Source organism: Saimiri boliviensis, chromosome 8 (assembly GCF_048565385.1).
Source record: "Saimiri boliviensis isolate mSaiBol1 chromosome 8, mSaiBol1.pri, whole genome shotgun sequence".
Classification (NCBI taxonomy): domain Eukaryota; kingdom Metazoa; phylum Chordata; class Mammalia; order Primates; family Cebidae; genus Saimiri; species Saimiri boliviensis.
In genome coordinates, this window is record NC_133456.1 from 103,801,753 (window position 1) to 103,829,532 (window position 27,780).

The following is a 27,780-nucleotide window of genomic DNA, read 5'->3' on the forward strand; positions in this document are numbered from 1 at the left end:
AGGCAGCAAACCACACTGCCAAGTGTGTACCTATGCAACAATCTTGCATGTTCATCACATGTACCCCAAAACCTAAAATGCAAATAAAATAAAAATAAATAAATAAATAAAAAAGAATAATGGAGAGGAGGAAATGTGATCACTATTCTAAAAGTCTAGGATTCTACTTTAGTTTAATTCCATAGTCATATGATGAAGAAGAGAGGAGAAGCCTGGCTAGAAAGGTGATGTTTGTCACTCAATTAATGTTTTCTTTTGTTTTTACCCAATTCATGATCTTGAATCTGCTATATTTACTGACCTACAGTAAGTGTAGAGAGGATGAACTATATTGATATTTATTGACCAGACTTAATACTCAGATTTGACTTTTGCATTTTTGGATGTTTTAAAGGCAGAGGATCTTAAATTCATGGTCAAAATACCTTTGATCCTGGCTTTCATGTAAGGAAAATCATCTGGAAATTGGAAGTGCTCCAGGCAAAGGTCTGGCTGTGATATTACTTCTGGGAGAAACTTCTCACAAGAGGTAAGAGAAGTAAATTGCTCTAAATGACTGCTTTTTATTCTTGAGGTTCCTGCCCCAGCCCCAGCCCCACCCTCCCACCTGTACAGTTATTAGATAAGTAAAATAAGGTTGAAGAAATATAAGGGATAGTCTTGGAGAGGAGATGAAGTTTTAAAAGAGCATCCAAAAAAAACGTGAGGCCTTGGGGAAGAGATCTAGAACACTGTGTGACAAGGGAGGTTTGTAGGGGAAGAGGGTTGGAAATTGGGTATTTCCCCTATTCCAGCTCATTTGCCTTGGCTGTACCTAGTGGGGGCATCTAGGCTTTATTTTGTTTTGGCATGAATTAGTCAGATACCTTCTTCTCCATTAGCTCCCTCCCTGAGTCATAGCTCTGCCACCAGCTTGGGTTCTATTAATGTACTGAATTCCTGGGCAGTTGTCCAGTTCCCCCCATTGTTGGGACATCTCTAGTTACATCTACAGGGATAGCCCCTTGGGGTTTCTACAGCCCTGTTGCTATGGAAACACCATTTCGGCAGGATCTAAAAACCTCAGGAAAAATGCCTAAAGGTTTGACACTTTGAGTCAGATCCAAAATAAACCTTTGCTTGGCATAATCCATTTATGGTTTTTTAACAAATTAATTAATTTATGCTTTAAATAACAAACTATACTCATTAAAAATAAAGTCTCTCTTATTCAAACTGCTGGAACAAAAACCAATACTTTGAGGGCTTTTTTTTTCTATTTGAGCAATTTTTATAAACTGTAGAGAAGCTGGATTTGAGAAATTCTCTAGATTCCCAGTTCTGAGCATTTTTTTAGAAGGAACATTCAGCTCTCAGACAAAATGAGATGCCCTTACATAGCTGCAAGAAAGTAAAGGGAAAATTAAATGCAAAGTAAGAAGAAAGGAAATCATGGAGATTAGAGCAGAAACAATAAAAAAATTACAAAGCAATTGATAGACAGGGATTGCTAGTTTTTTCACTTTGGCTATTTATGCTCCCTATTCCTGGAAACTTAGGTACTGTCAGACCACAGATCCCTGTTCCTGAGGAGAAAGCACCAGGGAATACAATCAAGCAGCGGTTTCCAACCTTTTTGGCACGAGGGACCAGTTTCATGGAAGGCAATGGTTTCATGCACCGGGGTTCGGAGGTGAGGGTGATGGTTTCAGGATGATTCAAACACATTACATTTGTTGTGCACTTGATTTCCATTATCATTACATTGCAATATATAGTGAAATAACTATGAAACTCACTATAATATAGAATCAATGGGGGCCCTGAGCTTGCTTTCCTGCAACTAGTCAGCCCCATCTGGGGGTGATGGGAGATAGTGACCAATCATCAGCATTAGATTCTCATAGGGAGTGCGTAACCTAGATCCCTCACATGCGCAGTTCACAGGAGAAACTAACACCCTCCGCTGGTCTGACAGGAGGTGAAGCTCAGGTGAGCAATGGAGAGCGGCTGTAAGTACAGATGAAACTTTGCTCACCTGCTGCTCACCTCCTACTGTGCACCCTGCTTCCTAACAGGACCAGGGGTTGAGAACTCCTGCAATAAAGTTTCCAGTAAACTTGAAGTTATCACCACCACCTGCTCATCTGTGGTTCCCTATATTAGTGGATCAACTAACAGTGAAGAAAGTTACCATACTGGTAAGAGTGATTGTTAGTGACTATGTCAGAGGTGTGTGAACAAGAGCAACTCCATCTTGAGTAAGGGCTGGAGAGCATGAGGCTGAGACCTACTGGGTTGCATTCCCAGATAGCAAAGGCATTCTATGTTACAGGATGAGATATGAGATCAGCGCAAGAAACAGGTCATAAAGACGTTGCTGATACGACAGGTTGCTGTAAGGAAGCTGGCTAAATCCCACCAAAACCAAAATGGCGACAAGAGTGACCTCTGGTCATCCTCACTGCTACACTCCCACTAGCATTATGACAGCTTACAAATGCCATGGCAATGTCAGGACATGACCTATGTGGTCTAACAAGAGGAGGCATAAATCATCCAACCCCTATTTAGCATATCATCAAGAAATAACCATAAAAATGGGCAAACAGCAGCCCTCAGGGCTGCTCTGTCTATGGTGTAGCCATTCTTCTATTCCTTTACTTTCTTAATAAACTTGCTTTTGCTTTGCAGTGTGGACTTGCCCTGAATTATTTCTTGCGTGAGATTCAAAAACCCTCTGATGGGGTCTGGATTAGGACCCCTTTCCTGTAACCATGAGGAGTTAGGGGTGCTGCTGCATGGTAAGAAAAGAAGAAACAGCTAGAAATTCAGATTTCCTGGAGCATCTCTTGGTGCTTCTACACCTGGTAACAGTGGTCACCAGGCAACTACAGGATACAAATGCTAACAAGGACAAAGCAGTGAACATCCAGACCCTTCAGTGAAGACCTGGGTTGCCCCTACCAGGAGTACAATGTAGATCAACCCAAGTGCTGCTTGGGCTGAGGAGGATCAGGATCGGATGCTGGAGGGCAGAGATGATGAATATCAACTATGGCCTCAGGGCCATCAGGATTTGGAACTTCTTTCACTTATTATTTTGTATTAAGTCATTGTGGTATTTTGGCGGGCTACCACCACCACGAAGGGACTTGGGGAGAGATGGGTCTTCAAAGTAAAGGAGAGCATTTGAGGAGTGGAAGGGGTCAATTGTTAATAGACATCACATGTGTGTTATTTCATGTAGCTCAGCCCCATCTCTGACCCCAGTCACTGCTGCAGAGACCCATTCCAAGGAGGCATTGACTGGTTTTGCAGAGTCTTGCTTCTGGTCCACACTGGTCCTCCTTCTCCTGCCCTGGCCTTCCTTGATGTGATGGCATGAGCCCCTTTACAGGAATGCTCTTAGCACTCAAGTGTATATAAGCTGGAAGTGGAGATGGGGAGATAATGCCAGCTGGGACGGTGTTGAATGCTAAAGCCTCTTCCTTTCCTAGGTAAACTATTCTGAGGCATATTTCTTGAACCTCATCAGAAGGTCCCGTGTGATGGTGTTCCCATAGTCCTAGTCAACTTAACAAAAATACAGATGGTACTGACTTTTTTTCTTCCTTCTCTGTTTCAGTTTGTCAGCCCTTCACTTCTGCTCCCTGGGATCACCTCCCAAATGAATTGCTTTCACCCTGCCCTTTGTCTTCCCAGCTGCTTTGGGGGAAACCCAGTCTAGGTCACAGATCTTCATAACAGAGCATTAATTTCCTCTGGCCACCCAGAGAGGCATTCATTCTGAACTTCCTTTAGAAATGCTTCAATGCCATTTGGAGTTAGTGTCCTTGAACAAGCCAATTCTTTGGAGAATTAAGGCTGGCACTTTTCCCTGGAGACGACTTTCTTCTTTGCTGACCTCATTGCTAATGGCCTCATTTATGTCTCTAGTTCTTGTTTCTTTTGGACTTTAAATAACACATCCAGTATCTTTGAAACAAACAAACACAAGGCAAAGATCTAACTAGTCTTTCACATTAACCTTGTTCAGAAGGTACCTCGTAAATATCTAGGATTTAATAAATAACTAGTATATTCTCTCTAGTATTCCCCTTTACCCTTTAGATGCTGCATTTGTTTTCTTTGCTATTTCAGAGTCTTGCAATCTTGTTTTCTTCCCTCTAAATGACCGACTATTTTCTTTGGCATGGACACAGAGAACAGCAACAGTTAAGCTTACTGCTATATGAAAGGGCCGCGTTTATTTAGAAGTTGCTCAGAAGACCGTGAGAGCAAGTGACCTGGATGATAGGAAGTAGCCCCGGGAAACTTACAAGTATTTTTTTTTCTTCCCTGTCTTTCTGCCAGGATGCTGGCTTTTCCTTGGCTAATAGTAATTTGCAATGGTCAAGATGTATGCCAGTTGGAATCTCACAGGGTATCAGTCACATTGCTTTCTTATAAGTAATTGCTTACCCTTACGAGAAAAGGAGTGGGAGCATTGAAAGGAAAATGACATATTTAGCTTAGGGTTCTGCTTGACAAATGGCTCTTGATAACCTTCCCAGGTCAATTCTGGGAGAGTAGACAAAAGCAAAGAAAACAAATTAACTGTAGACAATGACATTCATCGTACTTAAAGGGAGAACCAGTTCTTGTGAAAAACAGAATAAACTTCAAAAGAATCCAGCAACTGCCCCAAACGGACCCATAAAGAGAAGTTAGAAATCGAAAGTTGAACATTAGGAAGTTCAAGAGTGAATCTGAGGACTGATGAGTTCCACAAATTACCTTCAAGACTGTTCAGTTTCAACAAAGGATGGCTCACATCATTAAATGGTTGAGTGACTGTGGTTTCAAAGCCACAAAAAAAAGCTGTAAATACAGATTTCTCAAGGTGGAAGAATCTCAGGATTCTGTAACATTGACCTCAGGTTGGAAGACAGGTTCAGAAAAAGGGGTAAAATTTACTCCACTTAATTTTATCCCATTCTATTTTTTTAAGTTCCGGGTACATGTGCAGGTTTGTTACACAGATAAACGTGTGCCATGGTGGTTCGCTGCACCTATCAACCCGTCACCCAGGTATCAAGCCCAGCACACATTAACTCTTTTCCCTAAGGCTCTCCCCATCCCCATCCTCCCCCAACAGACCCTAATGTGTATTGTTCCCCTCCCAGTGTACATGTGTTCTCATTGTTCAGTTCCCACTTACAAGTAAGAACATGCAATGTTTGGTTTCATGTTCTTGCGTTAGTTTGCTAGGAGTAAGGGCTTCCAGCTTCATCCATATCCCTGCAAAGGACGCAATCTTATTCCTTTTTATGGCTGCATAGTATTCTAAGGTGCATATGTATCACATTTTCTTTATCCAGTCTATCACTGTTGGGCATTTGTATAGATTCCATGCATTTGCTATTGTATATAGTGCTGCTTGTATCTTTATAATGGAATGATTTATATTCCTTTAGATATATCCCCAGTAATGGAATTGCTGGGTCGAAATTTGCTCTACTTTTCACTTTACTATCAATATTACAATGTTTTCTGAGCATCACAAATAATATATAAGAACATTTCTAAATATGGAAGAATATTTGGTGTTTACCTCATCTGCATGAATATCCTAAGAATTAAGAAAAACAACCAGAAACTCAGGAGCTTCAGAGTGGGGTTTAAAAATTGCAGTGTTTACTTTGAGAATCCCCTTATTAAGACCTACTTCAACAATGCACTGCTTTCTGGTTGTGTTAGCACAGGTTTCTGCTTCCTGTACTATTTTCCTTATAAAACATTTCATTTACTTCCAGGACAATAGATGGATTCTGCTTCCTCAGTAGTCAATCTCAATGAATCTGTTCTACATATTACCGTCCAGATTAATTTACTTTTTCTTTTCCAGGATGCAGGTAATAACACATCTGATTTCAGTCTTAAGTACTACTTTTGCTAATTTATTCCATTTTAATTTGCCATATTCCAACCCATGAGAAAGGATAATCAATATGATTTTGCCTTAAGATATTTTTAAAATTGTAAATAAGCCCAAAGGAGAATGACCTTCAAAAAGACTTTTATCTTATGGAGTCCAGAATTTAAGAAGCAAGACAATGTGAAATTTCCCAAGTTCAATTAGCTCATCAGGTTATAGAGAAAGAAAACTAATGACTGAGTTATCATTAGAGTAAGCAAGGACCTCTTTAGGAAATGTATGTTGCAATTTTAGAGACCAAATATTATAAAAATCTTCTTACTTTCTCATTTCATCAGCATAATGGTCCTTTGGCAATTAAAACTTAAAGATGTCATCCTTATTTTAAAAATACGGTTGGTTAATTCAGTCAAACAGAGATTTAATTCAATGACAAATTCAGCTGAATTATTTTCCTTTGTATAAATAAAATAGCCGGCTGTTTGACAGAACTTTTCATTTTTCAACTGGAAATACAGGCATGACATATAGATACAAAGTTGGAATAGAATGAGCTGATGATTACTTTTTGATGATTATCAACATTTCATTCTTTCCTCTTAAATTGACTAAAAGAAAAGTCTTACATGCATCTGCTATCACATACCTGACACTTTAACACTACAGAAAATGGCCATGTTTTCTATATCTCAAATTACGTTCTTTCTGCCTAGAATGTACTTTCTGGTCTACAAAGAATATTTCCTTAATGGCTTATGTTGTTTTATATATTCATCTCTTCTACTCATTTATTCTTCCATTTTTACTGCTTGTTTTCCCTCTGTTTTACATTTTCAGTGTTTAGAAAAACCAAATAGAAAAGTCACAAAGCTTACCATTTCAACCAAGGATAAATATAGGAACATCCCAGCAGTGACCGTGAAGATCCAGTCTTGAACACATGGATCAGCTGACACAGAAAGGCCAATGTATAACCCTATGAAGGCAGTCAGAGCGCTTATAAAATTCATCAGGATGGCGGTCTTAATAGAAAGTCCAGAGCTTAAAAGCACAGCAAAGTCTCCTGCAGTTTAAGGGGAAAGGAAAATATAATTATCATTTAACAGAAGATGCCTTTGCTAAAGTAACATGCTATTAGCTACGTTGAATGTCAGCAACTGGAACCAATTTTATTGGTAGAGTTGAGTGATCAGTAAATAAAATGCTTTCCTATATTTCTCTAGGATTCATAGCCACCTCATTGTACGATTAGGAAGTTGCATTTCAAGAGTTCCATTCCTTTGACTACTCCTAACGATTGTATATACAGAGAGATCTGTGACACATTCTTGAGTTCTTGATATCCTGTGACATTCCAACTTAGATAAATGCAAAATAGTCACTTGCTTTCCCAGGGTTTCTAAATCTTTGGACCTGGACATTTGCCAGGTGAAATCATGACACTATATGGGATTTTATTTACTTTAGCAGAAACTGATGTGGGGAGAGAAAACTACCTAATAAGAGGTTTTTAAAGCATTGCAAAAGTTGGTTGTGGAAACAAAATTTTTCCCTTTAGAAAACAATTATAGGAAAACAACCTCATTCTCTCCATGCCTTTCCTTCAAGAGAAGATTCACCTGTTAGTAAATCTGAGAGCATCTATTTCTTAGTTAGGGGAATTGAGACTACAATTCAATAAAAAGACAGCTTGGGGACCCAGTTTCCTAGTTCTATTGCATAATTGGTCCCAGGAACAAGGCTTGAAACGTCTCTGCTGGCCTGTTGCAGACTGTCACACCACCCTGTGGTTTTGGGTTGAGGATTGAGAACTACATCTCACTGTCATAGTAGCAAAATGCAGGACCATAGACAGAGGATGGCTTTCAGATGAGGTGGACTTTAATGCGCTCAGGAAGGACCTTGGAAAAACTGTTCCCAGAAGGATACATCAATCGTGAGTCAATGTCAGAACTTTTAGCAACAGACTCCGAGCTCAAGAGGGCAAGAGTTTCCTAGAGGCAATGTAGGAGTAAGAGTGGGAAGCAGAGAGACTGCAAAGAGCCCTCTCCCTCGGGAGCCTGTGCCAGACCAGCCTCTACCCGTTCTGGGTCTGTTTCAGAAATGTCTGTTCTAAACCATCTTGTGCCCTGGGGGGCAAACTACACAGCTATACTGTCCTCACTTGAAGGATCGAAAAATCGAAACAATTGAATTCATGGAGTTAGGGAATAGCATGGTCACCAGAGGCTGGGAAGGGTAACGGGGTGGGGAGGAGGGAGGAGAGGAGGTGTAGATGGTGAATCATTAAAAAAAAAAAAAAAAAAAAAAAAAACAGATATAATGAATAAGACCTAGTATTTGATAGCACAACAGGGTGACTATAGTCAATAATAATTTAATTTGTACATTTAAAAATAACTAAAAGTATAATTGGATTGTTTTTCACACAAACAATAAATTCTTGAGGGGATGGATACCTAGTTTTGCATGATATGATTCCTATGGATTGCATATCTGTATCAAAACAACTCATGTACTCCATTAATAAATACACCCACTACGTACCCACACAAATTAAAAGAAAAAAATTACAGGGCATCTAAGATTATGCAGAAAAAGAGACGCATGCGCATCTGCCACCACACACCTGTCATTTCAGTGGCTTTAAACATTTTGTGTAAGTCAGATTGATGAGACCATGGTTTGCTTTTTGGTTTTCAGATGGAGTCTTGCTCTGTTACCCAGGCTGGAGTGCAACGGCACAATCTCAGCTCACTGCAACCTCTGCCTGCTGGGTTCAAGCGATTCTCCTGCCTCAGCTTCTCAAGGAGCTGGGATTACAGGTATGGGCCCCCACAGATGGCTAATTTTTTGTTTTTAGTAGAGACAAGTTTTACCATGTTGGTCAGGCTGGTCTCAAACTCCTGTCCTCAGATGATCCACCTGCCTCAGCCTCCCAAAGTGCTGGGATTACAGGTGTGAGCCACTGTGCCTGACCGGTTTTAATTTAAATGTTATTTTATATTACTGGCCCATTTGCTGACATGATGGGTAAAGTTCCCCTCCCAATATTTTTCTCACATTTAATATGCAGATTTTAAAGTCCTTGTCAAAACTCTTCAAAATATTTCTCTCAATGACTCTCTCCCATATGGAATTCTCTGGAATCCAAACAGAATCATTCCTGGCCCTGGGGAACATCATAAAGGAGTTTAACTGGATTTTATTCCAAGGTATAGGAGTTATTTTTCTAGTTCTCCTCTTCCTTATGGTTTAAATAAATTATCAAAGGAAAGTATTCATCTTTCAATCATAGGTTAGAAAAAAAAACCTGGCAAACCATAGCTGGAAAAATTTCTTTCTCAATAAGCTGAAGACAGTGATTCCACGGTTTAACTTACCCATTTCATGTGGGATTTCATGACACAGGATAGCAATCGTGGTGGTCACTCCCGACTCAGACGACGATGAGAACGCTGCTCCTATAGCTAAGCCATCTGCAAAATTATGCAGGCTGTCCCCAACCAGAATCATGATTGCTAACAAGCTAATGGCTTTACCTGAAGCGCCAAATAAACATAGAAGAAACATTAACAGAGTTCTACATATTTCACGAAATCCTTCAAAACCAACCAACTTTCCCACCTACCCTTGACATTCTTGTATTCCATCTAATTAAATAACATCACTTTGTTTCAGCAAAAGTCAGGACTAGGGATTCAGATGTAATAACTCACACACTTAACATATGGTCACTGTTTTACTAACCGGTCTCATGAGACAAATTACAGGCTGACATTCATTATTTTAACATCTTATGCAGTTATGCCAATAGAAGGAAATAAAAACCATGTTATTATCTCCCAAAATACCACTAATGACCTTCCCGTATATCTCTTGTAATGCATTTTAAAATAATTTAAGAACCTTGCTAGAGACTAAATGTTTGTGCCCCACCCAAAATTCATACATTCAAACTTATTCCCCTAGTGTGGTGATATTAGGAGGCAGGGCCTTTGGGAGGAAATTAACAGCCTTATAAGAGATGCCAAAGAGCTCCCTTGCACCTTCAGCTACTTCCTGCTGCAGGAAGGCGCCATCTATAACCAGAAAGGTGGCTCTTGTCTTGCACCTTGACCTTGGACTTCTAGGCTCCAGAACCATAAGAAATAAATTTTTATTGTTTATAAGCCATCCAGCCTATGGTAGTTTGTTGTAGCAGACCAAGCAGGCCAAGGCAAACCTCCCAGCAGAAGGTCATTAAAACGGAGTCCATTTCCCAAAGCTGTGATTTGAGTCAGACTGTTCTGTGTCAATCGATGGCAGTGTACTTTCTGCCACTGTGTGATTGTTTTCTTTCCCTTTCTGATGAGTGCTAATGACTTCTCTGAAGTGCCCCAATCACTCCCCACTGTGACTTCAACAGAACCACAACCAACATTTCCGGCCCCATAGTCGGCTTTGGAATAAGTACTCTATGTTTTAATCTTTCTGCAAGGTCACTTTCAGCACCAGGCCAGTTAGATGTTGAACAAAATAAAGAAAAGCTTCCGTCTTCATGGAATTCTATTGCATAATATATATTATCTGGTCAAGAGAGAGCCAATGAAACCATTTTGATCATAATTGAGTTCAGCTTTTTAATGGACAGAATTTCTTTTCTGAAAAGTCTAAATTGCATGTTAGTATAACTCAATTATAGAGGTGAATGACTCACAAACACAGAAAGTATTTTGAGCATAGTACTTATCTGCGAGTAATCTGCCTATGTAGACCATTTGATAAGAACAATCATTAATCCATTGTCATAGGTCATAGTCAAAAATGTCATTATTAAGTTCCATATATGCTGTGACAGGTGTAAGTAGTAGTTATTGTTAGTGTTAGAATGGAATGAATGCATAATGCTTTTTTTTTTTTTTTTTTTTTTTTTTTTTGAGATGGAGTCTTGCTCTGCTGCCAAGGCTGGAGTGTAGTGGCGTGATCTCAGCTCGCTGCAATCTCCTCCTCCCAGGTTCAAGCAATTCTGTCTCAGCATCCAGAGCTGTTGCAACTACAGACATATGCCACCATGCCTGGATAATTTTTTTGTATTTTTAATAGAGTCAGGTTTCAACATATTGGTCAGGCTAGTCTAGAACTCCTGACCTCAGGTAATTCACCTGCCTCAGCCTCCCAAAGTGCTGGGATTAGGGATTACAGGCATGAACCATGGCACCTGGCCATTCCTTTTTTTTTTTTTTTTGGAGACAGAGTCTTGCTCTGTTGTCCAGCCTGGAGTGCAGTGGCATGATCTCAGTTCACTGCAGCCTTCACCTCCCAGGTTCAAACAATTCTCCTGCCTCAGTCTTCCAAGTAGCTGGGATCACAGGTGCATGCCACCATGCCTGGCTAATCTTTTTGCACTTTTAGTAGAGATGGTTTTCACCATGTTGGCCAGGCTGGTCTCAAACTCCTGACCTCAAATGATTCACCCGCCTCGGCCTCCCAAAGTGCTGGGATTATAGGCCTGAGCCACTGCACCCGGCCTGAACACATAATTCTAATAATTGTGCTCAATAAAAATAGAAAGAGGGTACTTCCTGGTTTCTAACTGTTGCATGGCCTAAGACTACAAGGGAGATTGCATTACAATGTAGTTTGCTATCTTATTTGGGGAATATGATTTGATACATGTCATATCCCACACCGTGAAATAAATAACTCCAGTAAATAGCAGATATAGCCCAGATTAGCACCTAGGAGATAGTCCTATTTACTGTGTTCCAAAGATGGCCTGTGCATTTCACTTCTAAAAATCATGAGTATTTAGAAATATCACTGTAGGACTAATTTACATCCTTCTTGTGGTTTAGTAATTTATTTTAGTCTTTGCTAAAAAGGGAAAGATTTCAGGCAACAGCATACAAACACAGAATAAATACTGAATTATTAAATTCAGGGAGTTCTTATTGACATTGCCTGGAAACTCTCAGAGTCCAATAATGCTATCAGATCATTTAACCATTCCTGCCAATTTTCAGAGATAAAGCTCTTCTTTGTGAAAGGAAACTTTAAAAAAGCTTCAGATGCTATATTTGACATCACTGCAACATGCAGATAAACTTGTAATTTCCTACCTGTAGCCTTGATATTAATAGTATACATTCCAAAGGAGGGTTTTTAGCCAATATTATACTCTACTAGAAACCAGTGTGGTCTATTTTTACTATTATTTGATTATTTCTGATCATGGGTGTCTAAATATTAGTTTGTGGATAGGTAACAAGCCACAGGCAAATAAAAATATTTGCATGTAAGCCATACAGAACACACTGTGCATATTTCTTAAAAGAATTTAAACATTATTTAGCAGGAGTCTGATACAGGAGAATTGCTTGAACTCAGGAGGTGGAGGTTGCAGTGAGCTGAGATTGTGCCACTGCACTCCAGCCTGGGCAACAGAGTGAGACTCCATCTCTCTCCTCTCTCTCTCTCTCTCTCTCTCTCTCTCTCTCTCTCTCTCTCTGTATGTGTGTGTGCATATACACAAACACACATAGATTATATATATATGTATATATGTGTATGTATGTATGTATATATGTTTGTATATATACATATATATACATATATATATATATATACACATATACACACACACATATATATACACACATATATCTTCCACACACACACATTTAGTGGAAGATAAGCATTCACTGGTAATTTAATGTACTCATTACAGAACTCCCTACAATATTTTACTCATGTACTTGGCAGTCATTGAGTTCCACATTTCTGAAATATCAGAGGTCCTCCATGGTAAAACGTGGGGGCTGGAAGTGGTATCACTGTGCTTTTCTCAAATTTAAATCAGACTATGGATTGAATTTTTGCATCTTGTCTTTCGAAACACAAGTTGAATTCCACGGATGAGGTAACACAAAACAGGTCATCAAATGTTTGAAGCTTAATTCACTATGTCCCTAGCCAAGGGGCAGTTGACTAATGTAATGTGAATATGTTCACCATTCATTCTGCATGCCAAGCTCAACAGTAAGCAAGCAGGTAGGTAGAAGGCCTGCAGAATGTTTGAAGACGATCATCGTTACTCCCTGATCTACCGTCCTCTTTCAGCTCCTGATTTGACTGGGCATAGCCTTCTTCCAAGACCAAAAACAAAGGGGGAAAAAATCTGTTGCAGATCTACTGTGTGCCCAGCATTCTAAAATTACTTTTGGAACTAAAAGTTCAGAAGGAAAAATATTACTAGCAATTTTCTGAAAGCAGAAATGGACAAAATGTGTAATTCCATATTCTGAATCAAATAAATAAATTACATGAGTTAATTTATCTAAAACATTTAGAACAGTAGTTGTTCTAACAGTGTTTGTTCTTAGTAGCATTTCCATCCCTGACGACATCGCAAGCTAAGGATAAAGACCACGCTTATTTTATTCTGCACTGCATAAAATATGTCTGAAACGTGGCAGGTCTTCATACATTTATTGAATGAATAAAATAATGTCAGAGAATGCATTGATGCATGTATAAATGAATGATCACAAAAAAATCGTTGGTACATTAGCATTTCTTTAGTTCGCCAGATCTGGGGCTGGCTAGCTATGTAACCTTGAGCAGTGATTTAACCTCTCTAATAACTGATTTCTTCATTTGTGTAATTCAGATAATATTTACTCTTATTTCATTAAGTTGTAGGAGAACTGAATGAATTGATTAGCATAGACCCGTGCCTAGCATAAAAGATGTGTTTAATACATGGTAGCTATTTTTATTATTGGCTAAGTTATTACAGTAAAATCATGATGCATAACCTTAAAACTGTAAGAAGTTTGTGTCACAAAAGGGTAAAATAAAGGAGAAAAATAAGGCAAAACTTCCAGAGTAACAGATGAAAACCAAAACAGGCAAAAGAAACAAAACCAAAAATCTTCCAGAATTATTCAGAAACATAAGCACAGGTAAATCAAGTGGTATCCTACATTGACAAATTAAATGCAGAAGAAGGAAAAGTCATAGGGAAAAAAAAATCAACCTTTTTAAATTAAAAATTAAATGAACAAATGAGTTACAGAATAAGATGTGAATAAATGAGATCACTGATTTGAACTCCACTATGTCCATGACAGTATAAGACACATTTGTGATGAATTTTCGGTAGACTGTGACAGAAGATGAAAAACCAATGATATCTTTACCCTTCATAGTGAAATAAAAGCCTCAATCATCATACACAAATATGTTTAGGAATGAGCCATGATATAAACACACATGTGTTTACATTAATTGAAGTTTTCCCTGAAAGGAATTAGTTTAAATTAAGAAAAACTTCATTTTTAAAAGAAGGAGTAAAGTTGAGATGAATATGTAGTAAATTTGAGAGCCAAATAGGAATTCATTTTTATTACAAATCCTATTGAAAAGTTTTTCATAATAAACTACCTACCTGATACGAAATCTATATGGTTTTGACATTTTATTTGAAAACAGACATAACTGTTTTCTATGGAACTTTCTACATGTACAGTTTAGCTTGGTACTCACATTTTCTGTTGGAGGTTGTCATACTGGCTATAGGCATTTCAGCTGCCTGTGAATCTTCCGGGCTTTGCTATTTTAAATAAAAAAATAACTGATGAAAAATAAGTAATGGCCATCATTTTTTTTTGGAAAATGAAACATCTGGAGAGTTATGTTGATTTTTAAAGACGTTTTAACACTCTAGACGTGTATTAGAACCTCTAGGTTTCATAGACACATACAATGGAGAGCCAAAAGCATATGGCAAAGCAAGCCTTTTGCGCTCTTCATATTTAGATGAAAATAGCACTGTCACGTAGATCAGAATCTTCCACAGAGAGCTGAAGGCCAACGAGATAGTCTGTAATTCAGACTGGTAAATTATGTAAGGCTTTATGAAATTCAAAAGCTATTAAAAAAATGATTCTCGGCCCAATTTGGCACTTCTCCTGTATGGTGGATTGTGGTTTTAGGATTCCTCCTCTAATCTGTGAGCAGTTGACATATATTGGATAGAAAAGAAACCCATGCAAACTCAACACCTCATTTCATTCACTGCAACCTAATATTCTGTGTTAATGCTTTGCCGGTCAGTAAAAGAATCTTGCCCATTAAGAAAATAGATCCACATATGTATAAAAGACAACTATAATAAATACAAAGGCTTTTTCATTCTTTTATATGACAGAGAAGTGAGATTTTGAAATTGACTTTATGAGTTAAGATTACTTGATTTTATTTGAGACTGACTCACAGTCCAATTTCTGAAAAGATATTTTCCCTTTGTGCCTCTGATTCTATTATTTAAATAAAACTTTTCATATGCATATTAAATATGTCCTTTTAAAAGCATATTCATAGAATTCTGTCACCCAAAGCTGTAAAAAATTTTGACACAAATGTAATGACATAAGTGCATTTTTTTGTGTGAGAGAGAAAGTAAATTTTACATATTAGTAAAGTTCACGTATTAGAATAGCAGCAGCTATTCAAAAGACATAATGATAGGCTGTTTTTGGAGAATGATGGCTGAGAAATCAGGTAGAACCTGCAGGGTACAGAGAGCAGGAAGTGGACCTCTTACTTGAAATTGGGTGGATATAGAAACGAAAAACAATGTGATCCCTTTACGTTACATCAAAAACCTAATTATTTCACAATGCTTTATAGTTCTGTGAAAAGACCAGATCAGATATTTATTGTAGTATGTCTTGCCTTGTTTTTCAAAAAAAGCTATGTATTGTCACATTATGTAAAGTAATTTAGAGTCAAATATTCAGGACTTCTTATTGATTGGGAAAAAAATGTATATTCTCCTTCCTTATCCTCAAGTTTCTTGAGAAAACAAGAAACAAGAAGTTCCATTCATCGAACATTCCTAAATGTTCATACGACTTCTATTTTGCTTAGACTGAATTTGCAGCTTAAATAACAAGAGGAATTACACATATATTAGTGCGCTGAAGTGTTCAAATAGCTTAAGATTAAGTTACCTTCAGAGATTTGCTTATATGCATTTTGGGGCTCTGAACACTTCAAAGAGAAGGAATAAAGTCAGCAGTAAAGTGATTTTTCAAACTAACCCTACCTGAAGTTATCTTCTTTCAAACCATATTTAGAATATTCAAGCAATTAATGTAATTAAGGTTCTTAAAATCGTATTTTAAAAGCAATTTTTGTTTTTTAAATTAATTAATTAATTAATTTTTGGTTTTTAATGTCTGAATTAGCACAAAATCTGAAATCTACTCCCAAACTTTTATTTTACTACATCAATGTCTCAGGAATGGCCTCCTCATTTCTACTGAGGAATCTGTCCTTAAACTGTAAACCCCTTACCCCAAGGCCATGGTTCCAGGAGGCAAGAATTCTAACAATTATATTTTACTTCCATATTTTTCCCATTCCTACACTTGTTACTTTAAGAATTCAAATGGGAGTATTGTTTTGAACATGATTGGACATTGTACTTTGAGAATTAATACAGAAGATATTATTATGGAAAATTTAGTAGAATGAAGGCACTTACTATGAAACATCTCATTGGGCAGAGTTAGTTCTCTCCTGCATTATGAAATGAACACCCCAGTCCTAGGTGCTCTAAGTAATCCCTTCCTCAACATCTGTTTGTATCCACCTAGTCATGGCTAAGGATTACTCAGAATGGAAAACCCAAAGGTCAACTGGTTTATGAAAACTTGCAAACACAAGGATTAATGACAAGTCCATGATGTCAGTCTGATCCACACGTGTTTGAAAGCGATCCAGAGAACAATGATTTGAATCTGTAGAGGGTGCTTGCTGCTCTTTAAAACAGCTTTCAGGTGCTTGGCAGAGTTTTCTAATCAATATTTATCACAGTCAACAACAGGTAAATCAGGAGTGTGGAATCTATTGGTCTACTCTACTGATTTTCATTTGTTCATTGAGGAATAAAGAAAAGAAGGTAAGGAGATCAGTAGAATGCTTCAGATCAAGAACCTACCAACTGGATAGTTGAAGCAGATTTGCCTCTGCCTGCCTGGTCACTTAATTCAGAGTTGAGTGCAAGATGGTGGGAATGTCCCACGTGCCCATTAACCAATGACAGGCCCTGGTGGGTGAGGATGATTTAAAATTAGTGTTGAAGCCAGAAGAACACAGGTGAAGTTTTCGTCAGTCATGGTTCGATTCCATTGCTTATTGGCCAAAACGGTGGATGCCACAAAAGAGAACTGGGATGCTTTAAGAATGGAATGCAACTTCAAAAATGTCTAGTGATGATTAAAGGAGGCTTGAACAGTGGTAGTTTTTATACTGCCTTTTTATTTACTAAAAAAAGATATATTTAAACAAAATTAAATTTTGAATTCTTTCTGACAGAGATACCACAATGATAATAAAACTACCAAAACTGTACCCTGTGACTAGCAAAATAATGTCTCTGGAAATGTATTCATCAATTAAAGCATTTGCAGTTCCTAAACATACACATTCCTTTTATTTAAGGCAACATTATAAATCTTGGAATTATGTTCTTAAAACTCATTTTAAGTTCCCTGATAAGCCCATAAACAATGTGAATAAACCCCATGTTTTTGGCTGTTCAGAATTTTTTCTTTTCTTTTTCTTTTTCTTTTTTCTTTCTTTCTTTCTTTTTTTTTTTTTTTTTTTTTTTTTTTTTTTTTTTTGAGAAGGAGCCTCACTCTTGTCTCCCAGGCTGGAGTGCAGTGGCGTGACTTTAGCTCACTGCAACCTCCACCTCCCAGGTTCAAGTGATTCTCCTGTCTTAGCCTCCTGAGTAGCTGCGATTATAGGTGTGAGCCACAGCCACACCTATACGTCTCTACTCACGCCCAGTAGAGACAGGGTTTCACCATGTTGGCTGAGCTGTTCTTGAACTCCTGACCTCAGATGATCTACCCTCCTTGGCCTCCCAAAGTGCTGGGATTACAGATGTGAGCCATGGCACCTGGCCCCAAATTTCTTTCACTCATTATCACACTGGATTTGTAACTATGGAGTTATATATAGATTGGTATATTGGCTTTCTAATTTAGCTTTCCCAATTCAGACATGTTAATCCATTGGGCATAAGTGGGGATTTGTTACTTAATGCTTCATGAGATTAGAACTTCTTTAAGGTAAGTGTCTAAACTTTTAGGGTAAGTACTATAACAAAAGTTGGCATTCCTAATTTCCAAATTACCATAGCATCTTAGTTCAAGCCCCAGGCCAAAGAAAAGCCCTGCTTTATTAGAAAACTTTTATAAAAGTTGACTTGTCATCTATTTGAATTCATGACATCTATTTACAGCTGCAAAATTTCAAATACACAAAAAGTTGAAAGAATTGTATTGTAATATAAATACTCAAATATCCACTTTCTGGATTCTATGATAATTTTATTAAATCTATTTTTATCATGTTATCTATTCATCTATCATCCCCCTATCCATCAATAAATTCATTTTATTTTTTGATGCATAAAACAAAGTTTTGAACAAATTTAGGAATGATAAACAATTACTGCTGTTTCGTTTTGTTTTGTTTTTTGAGATAGAGTCTCACTCTGTTGCCCAGGCTGGAGTGTAGTGGCATGATCTTGGCTCACTGCAGCCTCTGCCTCCTGGGTTCAAGTGATTCTCTTGCCTCAGTCTCCCAAGTAGCTGGGACTACAGGTGCCTGCCACCACACCCAGCTAATTTTTTTTTTTTTGTTTTTTTGTTTTTTTGTATTTTCAGTAGAGACAGGGTTTCACCATATTGGCCAGGCAGGTCTTGAACTCCTGACCTTGTGATCCACCTGCCTCAGCCTCCCAAAATGCTAGGATTACAGGCGTGAGCCACAGCACCTGGCCCATATTTGTAGACATTTGTCAGCTACTGGCATAATACAAGAAATTACTAAAGCTGAAAAGAAGATTTGCTGCAAATTTCGAAATTCCTAAGCTGCTTGTTTTTGTAATTTTAAATGCCTTTAAGGTAGAAATGACATGCGTTTTTTTGACTTTTCAGTATTTGTTTGCTTATTTGTTTAGGTTAAGAAAGACATCCAAAACACTGATTAATAGCTAGAATGTTGGGTCTCTTCCTTCCCCAAACATGAAATAGTCCCCAGTTCCTATACCAACCATGAAGGTTAAACAGAAGTTCGTAACAAGTACATTAACTGCCCAGGAATAGATGTTTTAAAAAATTAATCTCCTATTAGAAGAAGCTGTGTATTCTTGAAATCAGAGCTCCGCTAGACATCCCTGACACAGGCAACTTCATTACTTTTGAACAAGTACTTTTGAAGTAACAGATGAATGTATTATAAGACTCTAAAGCACAAGACAAATAAAATATACCTTGTCATTCGGTGATACAAGAAGAATAAAACATTTTTCTATCAAGAAAAATCCATGGATGCCGCCAATTAATCCCAACAGTTTCCAAATATGACCTTTGCCTTCATCGAAATGCCCAAATTCTGAGGCTTCCTGCTTATGTAAACCAAGAACCTTCAGCGAAAAAAAAAAAAAAAAGTCAGAAAGAAAGGAAGGAGACAACTTTTGATGACTTAACTATCAGATAGTAGGCCCAGCATTGAATATATTTAGTTTTCATTCTAGGAAATGCCATGACAACTATTAATACAATCACTAAAGCCCAGTTTGCTTTTGGGTATGTGAATACTTCCACTATACACTTCAATCAGGGTCAAATAAATGTGCACAGTAGGGAACAAAGGAGAGTTTTGACTACCTTGTGTTCATGAACAGAAGGAAGCCGAAGCTTTATTTCTACAAGTGCCCTCGATTTTCATACAAACTCAGTCCTTGGGCCAAATTGTTTTTCAGGAATCCAATCTGCATCTATTTGTACAACAATGCTTCATAAAATATTAATAAAGTTTATATTTCATCTGGGGTTAATTCTCCTCATGCCCCATTGCAATCAAAGTAAACTTTTATTAAATACTCGGATAAGTAAGAAATCCACTATGAAGACTTGTTCTATTGAGGGCATACGGTATGAAGAACAATATTGTCAGGTCTCTGGGACACAAAACGATACAAGAAAGGTGCTGGGAATTTTACTGTAATTGCCTCATCCCATTGGTCAACGTCATGATTTCTTGTGAGCCAGTAGATCATTCTGTACCATATCCTTTCTCTTAGAGAAGGCAATTTATGAACTAGATCATAAATGGTTTCCAGATTTAGGATGTTAACAATTAATTTTTAAAGAGGAAAAAGAAATCATATGTGTATAGATTCTATGTGTATACATTCATACATATATGTATATAGGCATTTATGTGTTTATACATATATATGTGTATCTGTGAGTATACATATGTATCTACATATGTACATTGTATACATAAATATCACTAAAAACCAATATATGTTAGTAAACTTTTTCTTTTGCTAAGGGCATTAAAGGATACTCACCTAATACTTCTAATGACCATTATTGAACAAAATAGAGAACATTTGTAATATCATAAAATAAAACAGAAGAAAAGCCTCAGATCTCAAAATAAAATGTAGATCTTTCAACTGAACAGATTTGGCTGACTAAAAAAGGCAATCCTATTAGCATTTTCTTCTCATTTCTGTGCAGACCTTTCTTTGAAAACTTGCCACAGATCACTGATTTTTCTAGCATGCCACCACACTTGTTCTGCATTTTTCTTCCTCTATCAACTTTCATCCTTGTCTCTGTTTTTTTTTTTTTCCTTGAGATAGAGTCTCGCTCTGTCCCCCAGTATAGTGGCATGATCTCGGCTCACTGCAACCTCCACCTCCAGGGTTCAAGCAATTCTCCTGCCTCAGCCTCCAGAGTAGCTGAGATTATACATGCTTAATTAGTAAACACAGGGTTTTGCCATGTTGACCAGGCTGGTCTCAAACTCCTGACCTCAGGTAATCCCCCGGTCTTGGCCTCTCAAAGCGCTGGGATTACAAGCAGGAACCACTGCACCCAGTCTTCCTCTCTTTTCTTAAGCAAACATCTGCCTACAAAATTTCATGAAACCCAGCTAATCTCTTAAATTCTCCTCTGTAACATGTTGCGCCCATCCCCAAGTCCACCCTCGCTGTGGGCTCCCCCACTGCGGGAGACTCAGGCTGACCTGAGAGCCTTTTTCTGTTTCCCAGGCTCCTGGGCAGTAAACAATTCTGCCACCACTGCTGTGACCTAGAACAAAGGCCTCGGACACCCCCTCTAGTCAAACATAAGCCCTGAAATATTTCCAGAAAATTAGATTATGAGGGAAATTAAAAACCATAATGGTTTTATTTCTCCAATGCTCCCTCTGAGATTTTCAGAAAATTGAATAACAATTGAGCCTCTAAGCAACAAGAGTCACCCTGCAGGAAAATGCCAGAGGCTTGTGGAAAATTTTAACCAGCTCAGGCTTTGCTGGGGGGCGGGGGAGCGGATCATTGGTCCACTCTCATCATACCTGGGGAGAGACTTCAGAGAGAAGAGATAACCTCATCTGCAGACGACCTCAACTCAGGTTTTAGCCCTTTCCTTTCTGACAATGAGCCTCGGTACACTTCAACAGGAGGCAGCCTCCTGGCACTTACCTGCTCCTAGGAACGGGAAATCTAGACACTGTTAGGTAAGAAGGAGAATTCTACTGTGATGGCTGAAATAAGGAAACATTAAAGATAAGACTATTACAGAGATGGGCAGGGTCAAGGGCATAAACAAGGGATAATGAAGCTCCCAGAGACTGTCAATCCCAGGAAAGTACTGCCACCCTTAGGGGTGAAAGAAAAAAGGGAGGAAGGTCAGTGAGCCGCAGAGCTGAGAAGAAGGTGTCCACTGGAGGCGAGCCTGCAGCAGAGCAGCCTCTTCTAGAGCAGACGCCGTAGCCAGGAGGGAGCTGGGCAGGAGCACCACTGCCTCTCTCTCCTCCTGCTCTGCGTTTTCCACTGGGCCCTCCGTTGGCTGACCCCAGACAAAAATCCAACCTTCAAGGTAGCTGAGGAGGTACAGCCTTCGGGTAAGAATAGAGAGAAGGGCAAGTGAATTAGGCCATTTCTGCGTTGCTACAAAGAAGCATCTGAGGCTGGGTAATCTATAAAGAAAAGAGGTTTAATGGGCTCATGGTTCTGCAGGATGTACAGGAAGCATGGTGTCGGCATCTGCTTCTGGTGCAGGCCTCAGAAAGCTTCCAGTCGTGGCAGAGAGGGAAGGGGAAGCAGGTACGAGAGAGAGAAAGCAAGAGAGGGAGAAAGGGGAGGTTCTGGACTTTTAAACAACCAGGTCTTGGGTGAACTAAGTGAGTGATAACGTTTTTTTGAGAGAGTCTTGCTGTGTCACCCATGCTGGAGTGTGGTGGTACGATCTTGGCTCACTGCAATCTTCACCTCTCGGGTTCAAGTGATTCTTCTGTCTTAGCCTCCTGAATATCTGGGATTGCAGGCACACGGCACCACACCCAGCTGATTTTTGAATTCTTAGCAAAGATGAGGTTTCACCATGTGGCCCAGACTGGTCTCGAACTCCTGACCTCAAGTAATCCACCTACCTCAGCCTCCCAAAGTGCTGAGACTACAGGTACATGCCACCATGCACAGTTAATTTTTGTATTTTTAGTAGAGACAGGATTTCACCATGCTGTCTAGGCTGGTCTTGAACTCCTGGGCTCAAGGGATCTGCCCGGCTCAGCCTCCCATAGTACTGGGATTACAGACATGAAGTACCATGCCCAACCACCTTTTCTCTTTTATTTCAGAAATACTACTACTATGTGGTGAGCCTAATATTGCAGCATCTCTTTTCTTCTACAAGGGCAGAGGGGCTTTGGAGAAATAACATTTCTTTTTAAAGGAAAACACCAGCCACCATATTCTCTGTTTGAAGTCTCAGTAAAATTTTGCATAAATACCTCCAGTAATTAAATGTGAAGAGAAATGAAACAAACTTTATCTGAAATGGAAAAGAGCAGATTACCTGAGGGATCAGGTGTAGCAGAGCATCTCCAGACAGTGTACCGACGGCCAAGCCCACGAACAACTGTAGGATAAGCCTATAGTTCTCCTCACAGCCATGGAAAAGGACCAGGGCTGTCCCCAGCATGGAGCCCAGTGTAAGAAGGGTGACAGCCACAGTGCTGTAGCCGTATTCTAAGTCAAAAAAGATCAAAAACACTTTTATAACCCTTAGAATGTCATGTTTCTATGCTTCTTTTTAAAAAATATTCATAAAGGACAATTTGTAGGGTTATTCCAAAGCAAAACAAATACATATACGAAGGGAGAAGAAATGAAGGAGGAAAAGGAAGAGGGAAGATTAAAAGAGGGAAGAAATGACTTTCAGACTCAGTACAGATGACAAAGGGATACGGAGTTATGCTTGGCGTCATTTTCATCTGCTGTAGATAGTCAAAGCAAAGGGTTATTTCTCTACCTGTTCAGAAATTACTAAAAGTCATAGCAAACTAGTTTGTAAACAATGAGGAAGTCTAATTACAAAATTAAACTATCATTTTCTTCAGTGATGACAGATATACAATAAATCAAACCTGGTGTCAAAATACTTAAAGCTCATTGCAAGTTTTTAAGAAAAACTACCCTCTTAAAGTTTGTAGAAAATATTTCATTCTCATCATCCTTCCATTTTTCTTAAAGGTTCGCACTTTAAATTCTTTTATTTTATTTTAATTTTGAGACAGAGTTTCTCTCTGTCACCCAAGCTGGAGTGCAGTGGCACAATTTCGGCTTGCTGCAACCTCCACCTCTCAGGCTCAGATGATTCTTCTCCCTCAGCCTCCTGAGTAGCTGGGACTATAGGCACCCACCACTATGCCTGAATAAGTTTTGTATTTTTAGCATAGGTGGGGTTCCGCCATCTTGGCCAAGCTGGTTTAGAACTCCTGACCTCGAATGATCCACCCACCTTGGTCACCCAAAGAGCTGGGATTACGGGTGTGAGCCACTGCCTCCTGCCTAGATCATTTTAATAATATAACTGGTAACAGAAAAATAGTCTTGTGATATTAAAAGGACCTTTACTAAAATATAAGTTCTAAATTACCCAGGGGTTTAAGATTAAAATAGGGTTGGTAGTGTACTCAAAAGAGGTAGAAAAACTTTTATGCATTTATTCCCATACTCCCACTACCACATTTTCACTGCTGTAGAACCTCTATAAAATGGTTTAGAAGCAAGTGAAATAAAGAATTGTTATTCTAAGGGCACAGAATTTTAGTTTTGCAAGATGAAAATGTTCTATTACTGTTGCACAACAATGCGAATGTACCAAATTGTGCAAATACAAGTGGTTAAGATGCCAAATTGTATGTCGTATGTATTGATCAGACACCTACATCATTTTTCTTTCATCTTTGTAATGTAGTAAAAATGCCCGTGTTATAGAAACTTCCCTGAAAATATTCAGCCAAGTTTCATATCCTATTCTTCCCCAAGTAGACTCTATGTGGGAATGCCATTCTTTTCATTTAAACATAAATTAAAGATATTTGAATATTAACATGGACACCTAGATGTTTAACACAATTTAAAGCTGGCCCATTTTAAAAGAGGTAACTGCAGGCCGGTTGTGGTGGCTCACACCTGTAATCCCAGCACTTTGGGAGGCCAAGGTGGGTGGCTCATGAGGTCAGGAGTTTGAGACCAGCCTGGCCAACATGGTGAAATGCCGTTTCTACGAAAAACACAAAAATTAGCCGGGCATGGTGGCGGGCACCTGTAATCCCAGCTCCTCAGGAGGCTGAGGCAGGAGAATTGCTTGAACCCAGTAGGTGGAGGTTGCAGTGAGCCGAGACCACACCATTGCACTCCAGCCTGGGTGACAGAGCGAGACTCCATCTCAAAAATAAATAAATAAATAAATAAAATAAAGTGGTAACTGTAAAAGACCACAAAATGCCAAGAAAGAAAAACACAATGACAAATTAGGGTATGACAGTTCCCAGGCAAAAGGCAAAGGTGAAACTTCTTTGGATATTTTGCTACCCCTCACCCCTGTGGGTGCCTACCATGCGCGAAATGAATGTTTCCGAACTTCAGAGGTCAGCAAACCTTTTTAGATTTTCTGTGAGTCATATTTCACTTGCTTTCATGTAGGAAGGACAGCCACAAAACCATAAAATCTCTGACCTGTGGTCACAGGACTCTGCTAATTTACCCCAGGTCCCTGCTTAGGTGCCATGAAGTCTTGATTGGTGTCAGGCAACTTTCAGGCAGGTTCTAAGGTTTCCGGTTATTACAATAGAGCTTGACCTATTCACTAAATTCTTAGCTACTTCTGAGCAGCTACTTTCAATAGGTCTGAAACTTAATTTGTGCATGGCCATCATACTCTTTCCTGGAAACTCAGCTGAAGGTGGTACTTAGCGGTTGAGTTTCCGCATGCTGAACAGTATTTTCTTAAGAATGTCTCCTCAAGTTCTCCTCCCTTCAATACAATATCAGACATTTCTATCATTTCAAAAGACCTTTTGAAATCACAAGCTTCTCCCTATTCACACAATGCAACATTTTCGATTGAGGACAGTGATATTTTTCTAGGTTCTTGTTTTGAAGACAGGCTCTCTCTCTCTGTCACTCGCCTGGAGGGCAGTGGCACTGTCAACAGCCCCCTGCATCCTCCAACTGTTGGGCTCCAACAATCCTCCCACCTCAGCCTCCCACGTATCTGAGACCGCAGGCATGTACCACCATGCCTGGATAACGTTTCCGTTTGTAGAGATGGGGTCTCCCTGTGTTGCTCAGGCTTCTCTCAAACTTCTGGGCTCAAGCAGTCCTCCTGCCTTGGCCTCCCAAAGTGCTAGGATTACAGGCATGAGCCACTGTGCCTGGCCTTTCTAGATTCTTTAGTGAGTTAGGATGTTTCTCAGGAAGACTACTCCCCAGAAGCATCTAGAAGTTCATTCGAAAGGAGATACAACTTTTTTCATAGGTCTTAAGTTCAAAACCCTTTTCTGAGCCACCTGTATGTTCCAGCCCTGAGCCAGGTGGTAGGAATATAAAGGTGTCCAAGGATGTTCCAGCTGACACAGTGCAATCTTCATCCATTTTCTGGGCCTCACTGAATGACCATCACCAGGTGCTGAGTTATTTAGCTGCTCACTATTAATGAAGTTATTTTCCTCTCAGTGAATGCTGAATCGTATATATTTAGGCCTGAGATGTTTTTGTTCACGTAACATTTTCTTTTTGTGTTTGTTTTGTGGTTTCGTTTTGTTTTCCTAAGACATCTGTGTGAACACGTAACATTTTCAATTAAGCCACTTGATGTTACAGAATCCATTACGAGTCAGAGATGGGTAACTGAACAACTCATCTATGATCGGTACTGCGGCTATCTCAAAGAGAAAAACACAGCTCCGAGAAAATAACATATCTAAGACCCTCAGATCAATGGTAAGTTAATGGTCATATTTTTACTAAATAACATAGATAGTTCACAGACAACCTTTTTTTTTTTTTTTTTTTTTTTTTTTGCCTTTTCAACATACAGAGCTTTAAATTTACTGAACACATTTTTGTATACCTTATCTCATTTGAACCTCACAGGTACCCAGTGAAGCCCTCAGAGAGATCTCATCTATTGCAATGACTCAGTGGGATACAGATAACTGCAAATACTGATCTCTTCCCCTCCTGGGGCTGACAGCTATGTCTGGGAGGCTGGTATCTCCCTGGATGGGTCACCTTCATTCCACAGCAACCCCATGTGCTTTGGTTTATCTTAATGTATTTTCATTTCTCATACATCCATGATGTGAGACAGGCAGCCCTATAGGATATCACTGCTTTCCACTGTGCTGGAAAAGAAACAGTCCTGGAGAGAAATGGCTTAAGATCACAAAGTGTCTGAGGAAAGAAGGCATGACTCAGCTCTGCATTCCAGGTTCCAACACTACCGCTTTCTCTTATACCATGCCACCTCTCAACTATGGCCTTTTACGTTGATCCATGATTGAGTCAACTACAGATGACACAATTAATTTATATCGACCATATAGCAAATATTCATTGAAGGGTAGGATGTATTGTGGCTAGAAACAAGGACTCCAGGTCCAGCGTGGCTGGGTTTGAATGGCAACTCCATCACTTCCCAGCTGTGTGTTCCTGGGAAAGTCACTTAATCTCTCTGTGCCTCAGTTTCCTCATCTGTAAAATGGGGATAATAACATCTACCTTGTAGCACTGTTAGAAGTATTAAATGAGTTGGTAAATGTAAAATGTTTAGAACATGGCCTGGAATATAATAAGTATCCTGCTTTTACTATTATTATTGCACACATGGTGCACACCAGCTCTCTGCAGGAAGATCTAGAACTTACTTTCTAGAGTGGTGGGTGGCAGCTTTGCTTGTTGGTCCTTGGGCAAGTGGCAGGAGCAGCTGAGGAGTTGCTGGATGATCCCTGGACTCATTTGCTTAAAGTCCTCCTTAGAAATGGAGGAGAGGCCTTTCTGTAGAAATATCTCCACCAGCTGCCTAGCAGAGAAGCAAGTCTGTATGAAGGAAACATACATTGTTACTAATCTCCGCACTAAACTAGATTCTCCACCAGTTATCATTCTTGAGGAGTGAATGCTAGATGGAATGATTAGAACACACAAAATGAAGCCAGTACGACACGTGTTTCCCTGCAAGCGTTCCTAATTCCCTACATGCAATTCCTAAGGATGTTTGAAATCCCTGATCAAAGTCTGCAATACCTTGCTTTTATTCTGAGCATTATTTAGTTTCAGTGCCGTACACTTTTTCTTTCCTAGAAAGACACATTGTGTTTTACAACGTGTTCAGTGTTGCTCTAACCAGGAGCCTTAGGATGCCTCAGTGTTTTTGTTGCTTTTCAACGAGGATAGCTTTGTGTTAGCAAAGATATCACACAACAAACAGAAGTCCTAGGGTAAT

At 39.1% G+C, this 27,780-nt stretch overlaps 1 protein-coding gene across 5 annotated transcripts in view; it reads right to left on the reverse strand.

Moving 5' to 3' along the window:
• The window catches only part of SLC39A12 (solute carrier family 39 member 12), a 90,239-nt gene that overhangs the window by 29,364 nt on the left and 33,095 nt on the right, over positions 1 to 27,780 (reverse strand). For 3 of the 5 annotated variants that reach the window (XM_074404969.1, XM_074404968.1, XM_003930645.4), the window contains exons 6-12: positions 27,203 to 27,374; positions 22,843 to 23,015; positions 19,236 to 19,388; positions 16,890 to 16,997; positions 14,429 to 14,495; positions 9,283 to 9,441; positions 6,775 to 6,962 (exon numbers count right to left, since the gene is read on the reverse strand). In XM_074404969.1, coding sequence (XP_074261070.1) covers positions 6,775 to 6,962; positions 9,283 to 9,441; positions 14,429 to 14,495; positions 16,890 to 16,997; positions 19,236 to 19,388; positions 22,843 to 23,015; positions 27,203 to 27,374 — 1,020 coding nt within the window. The remainder of the gene's footprint in view (positions 1 to 6,774; positions 6,963 to 9,282; positions 9,442 to 14,428; positions 14,496 to 16,889; positions 16,998 to 19,235; positions 19,389 to 22,842; positions 23,016 to 27,202; positions 27,375 to 27,780) is intronic. The other 2 variants (XM_074404970.1, XM_003930646.4) reach the window with 1 other exon arrangement.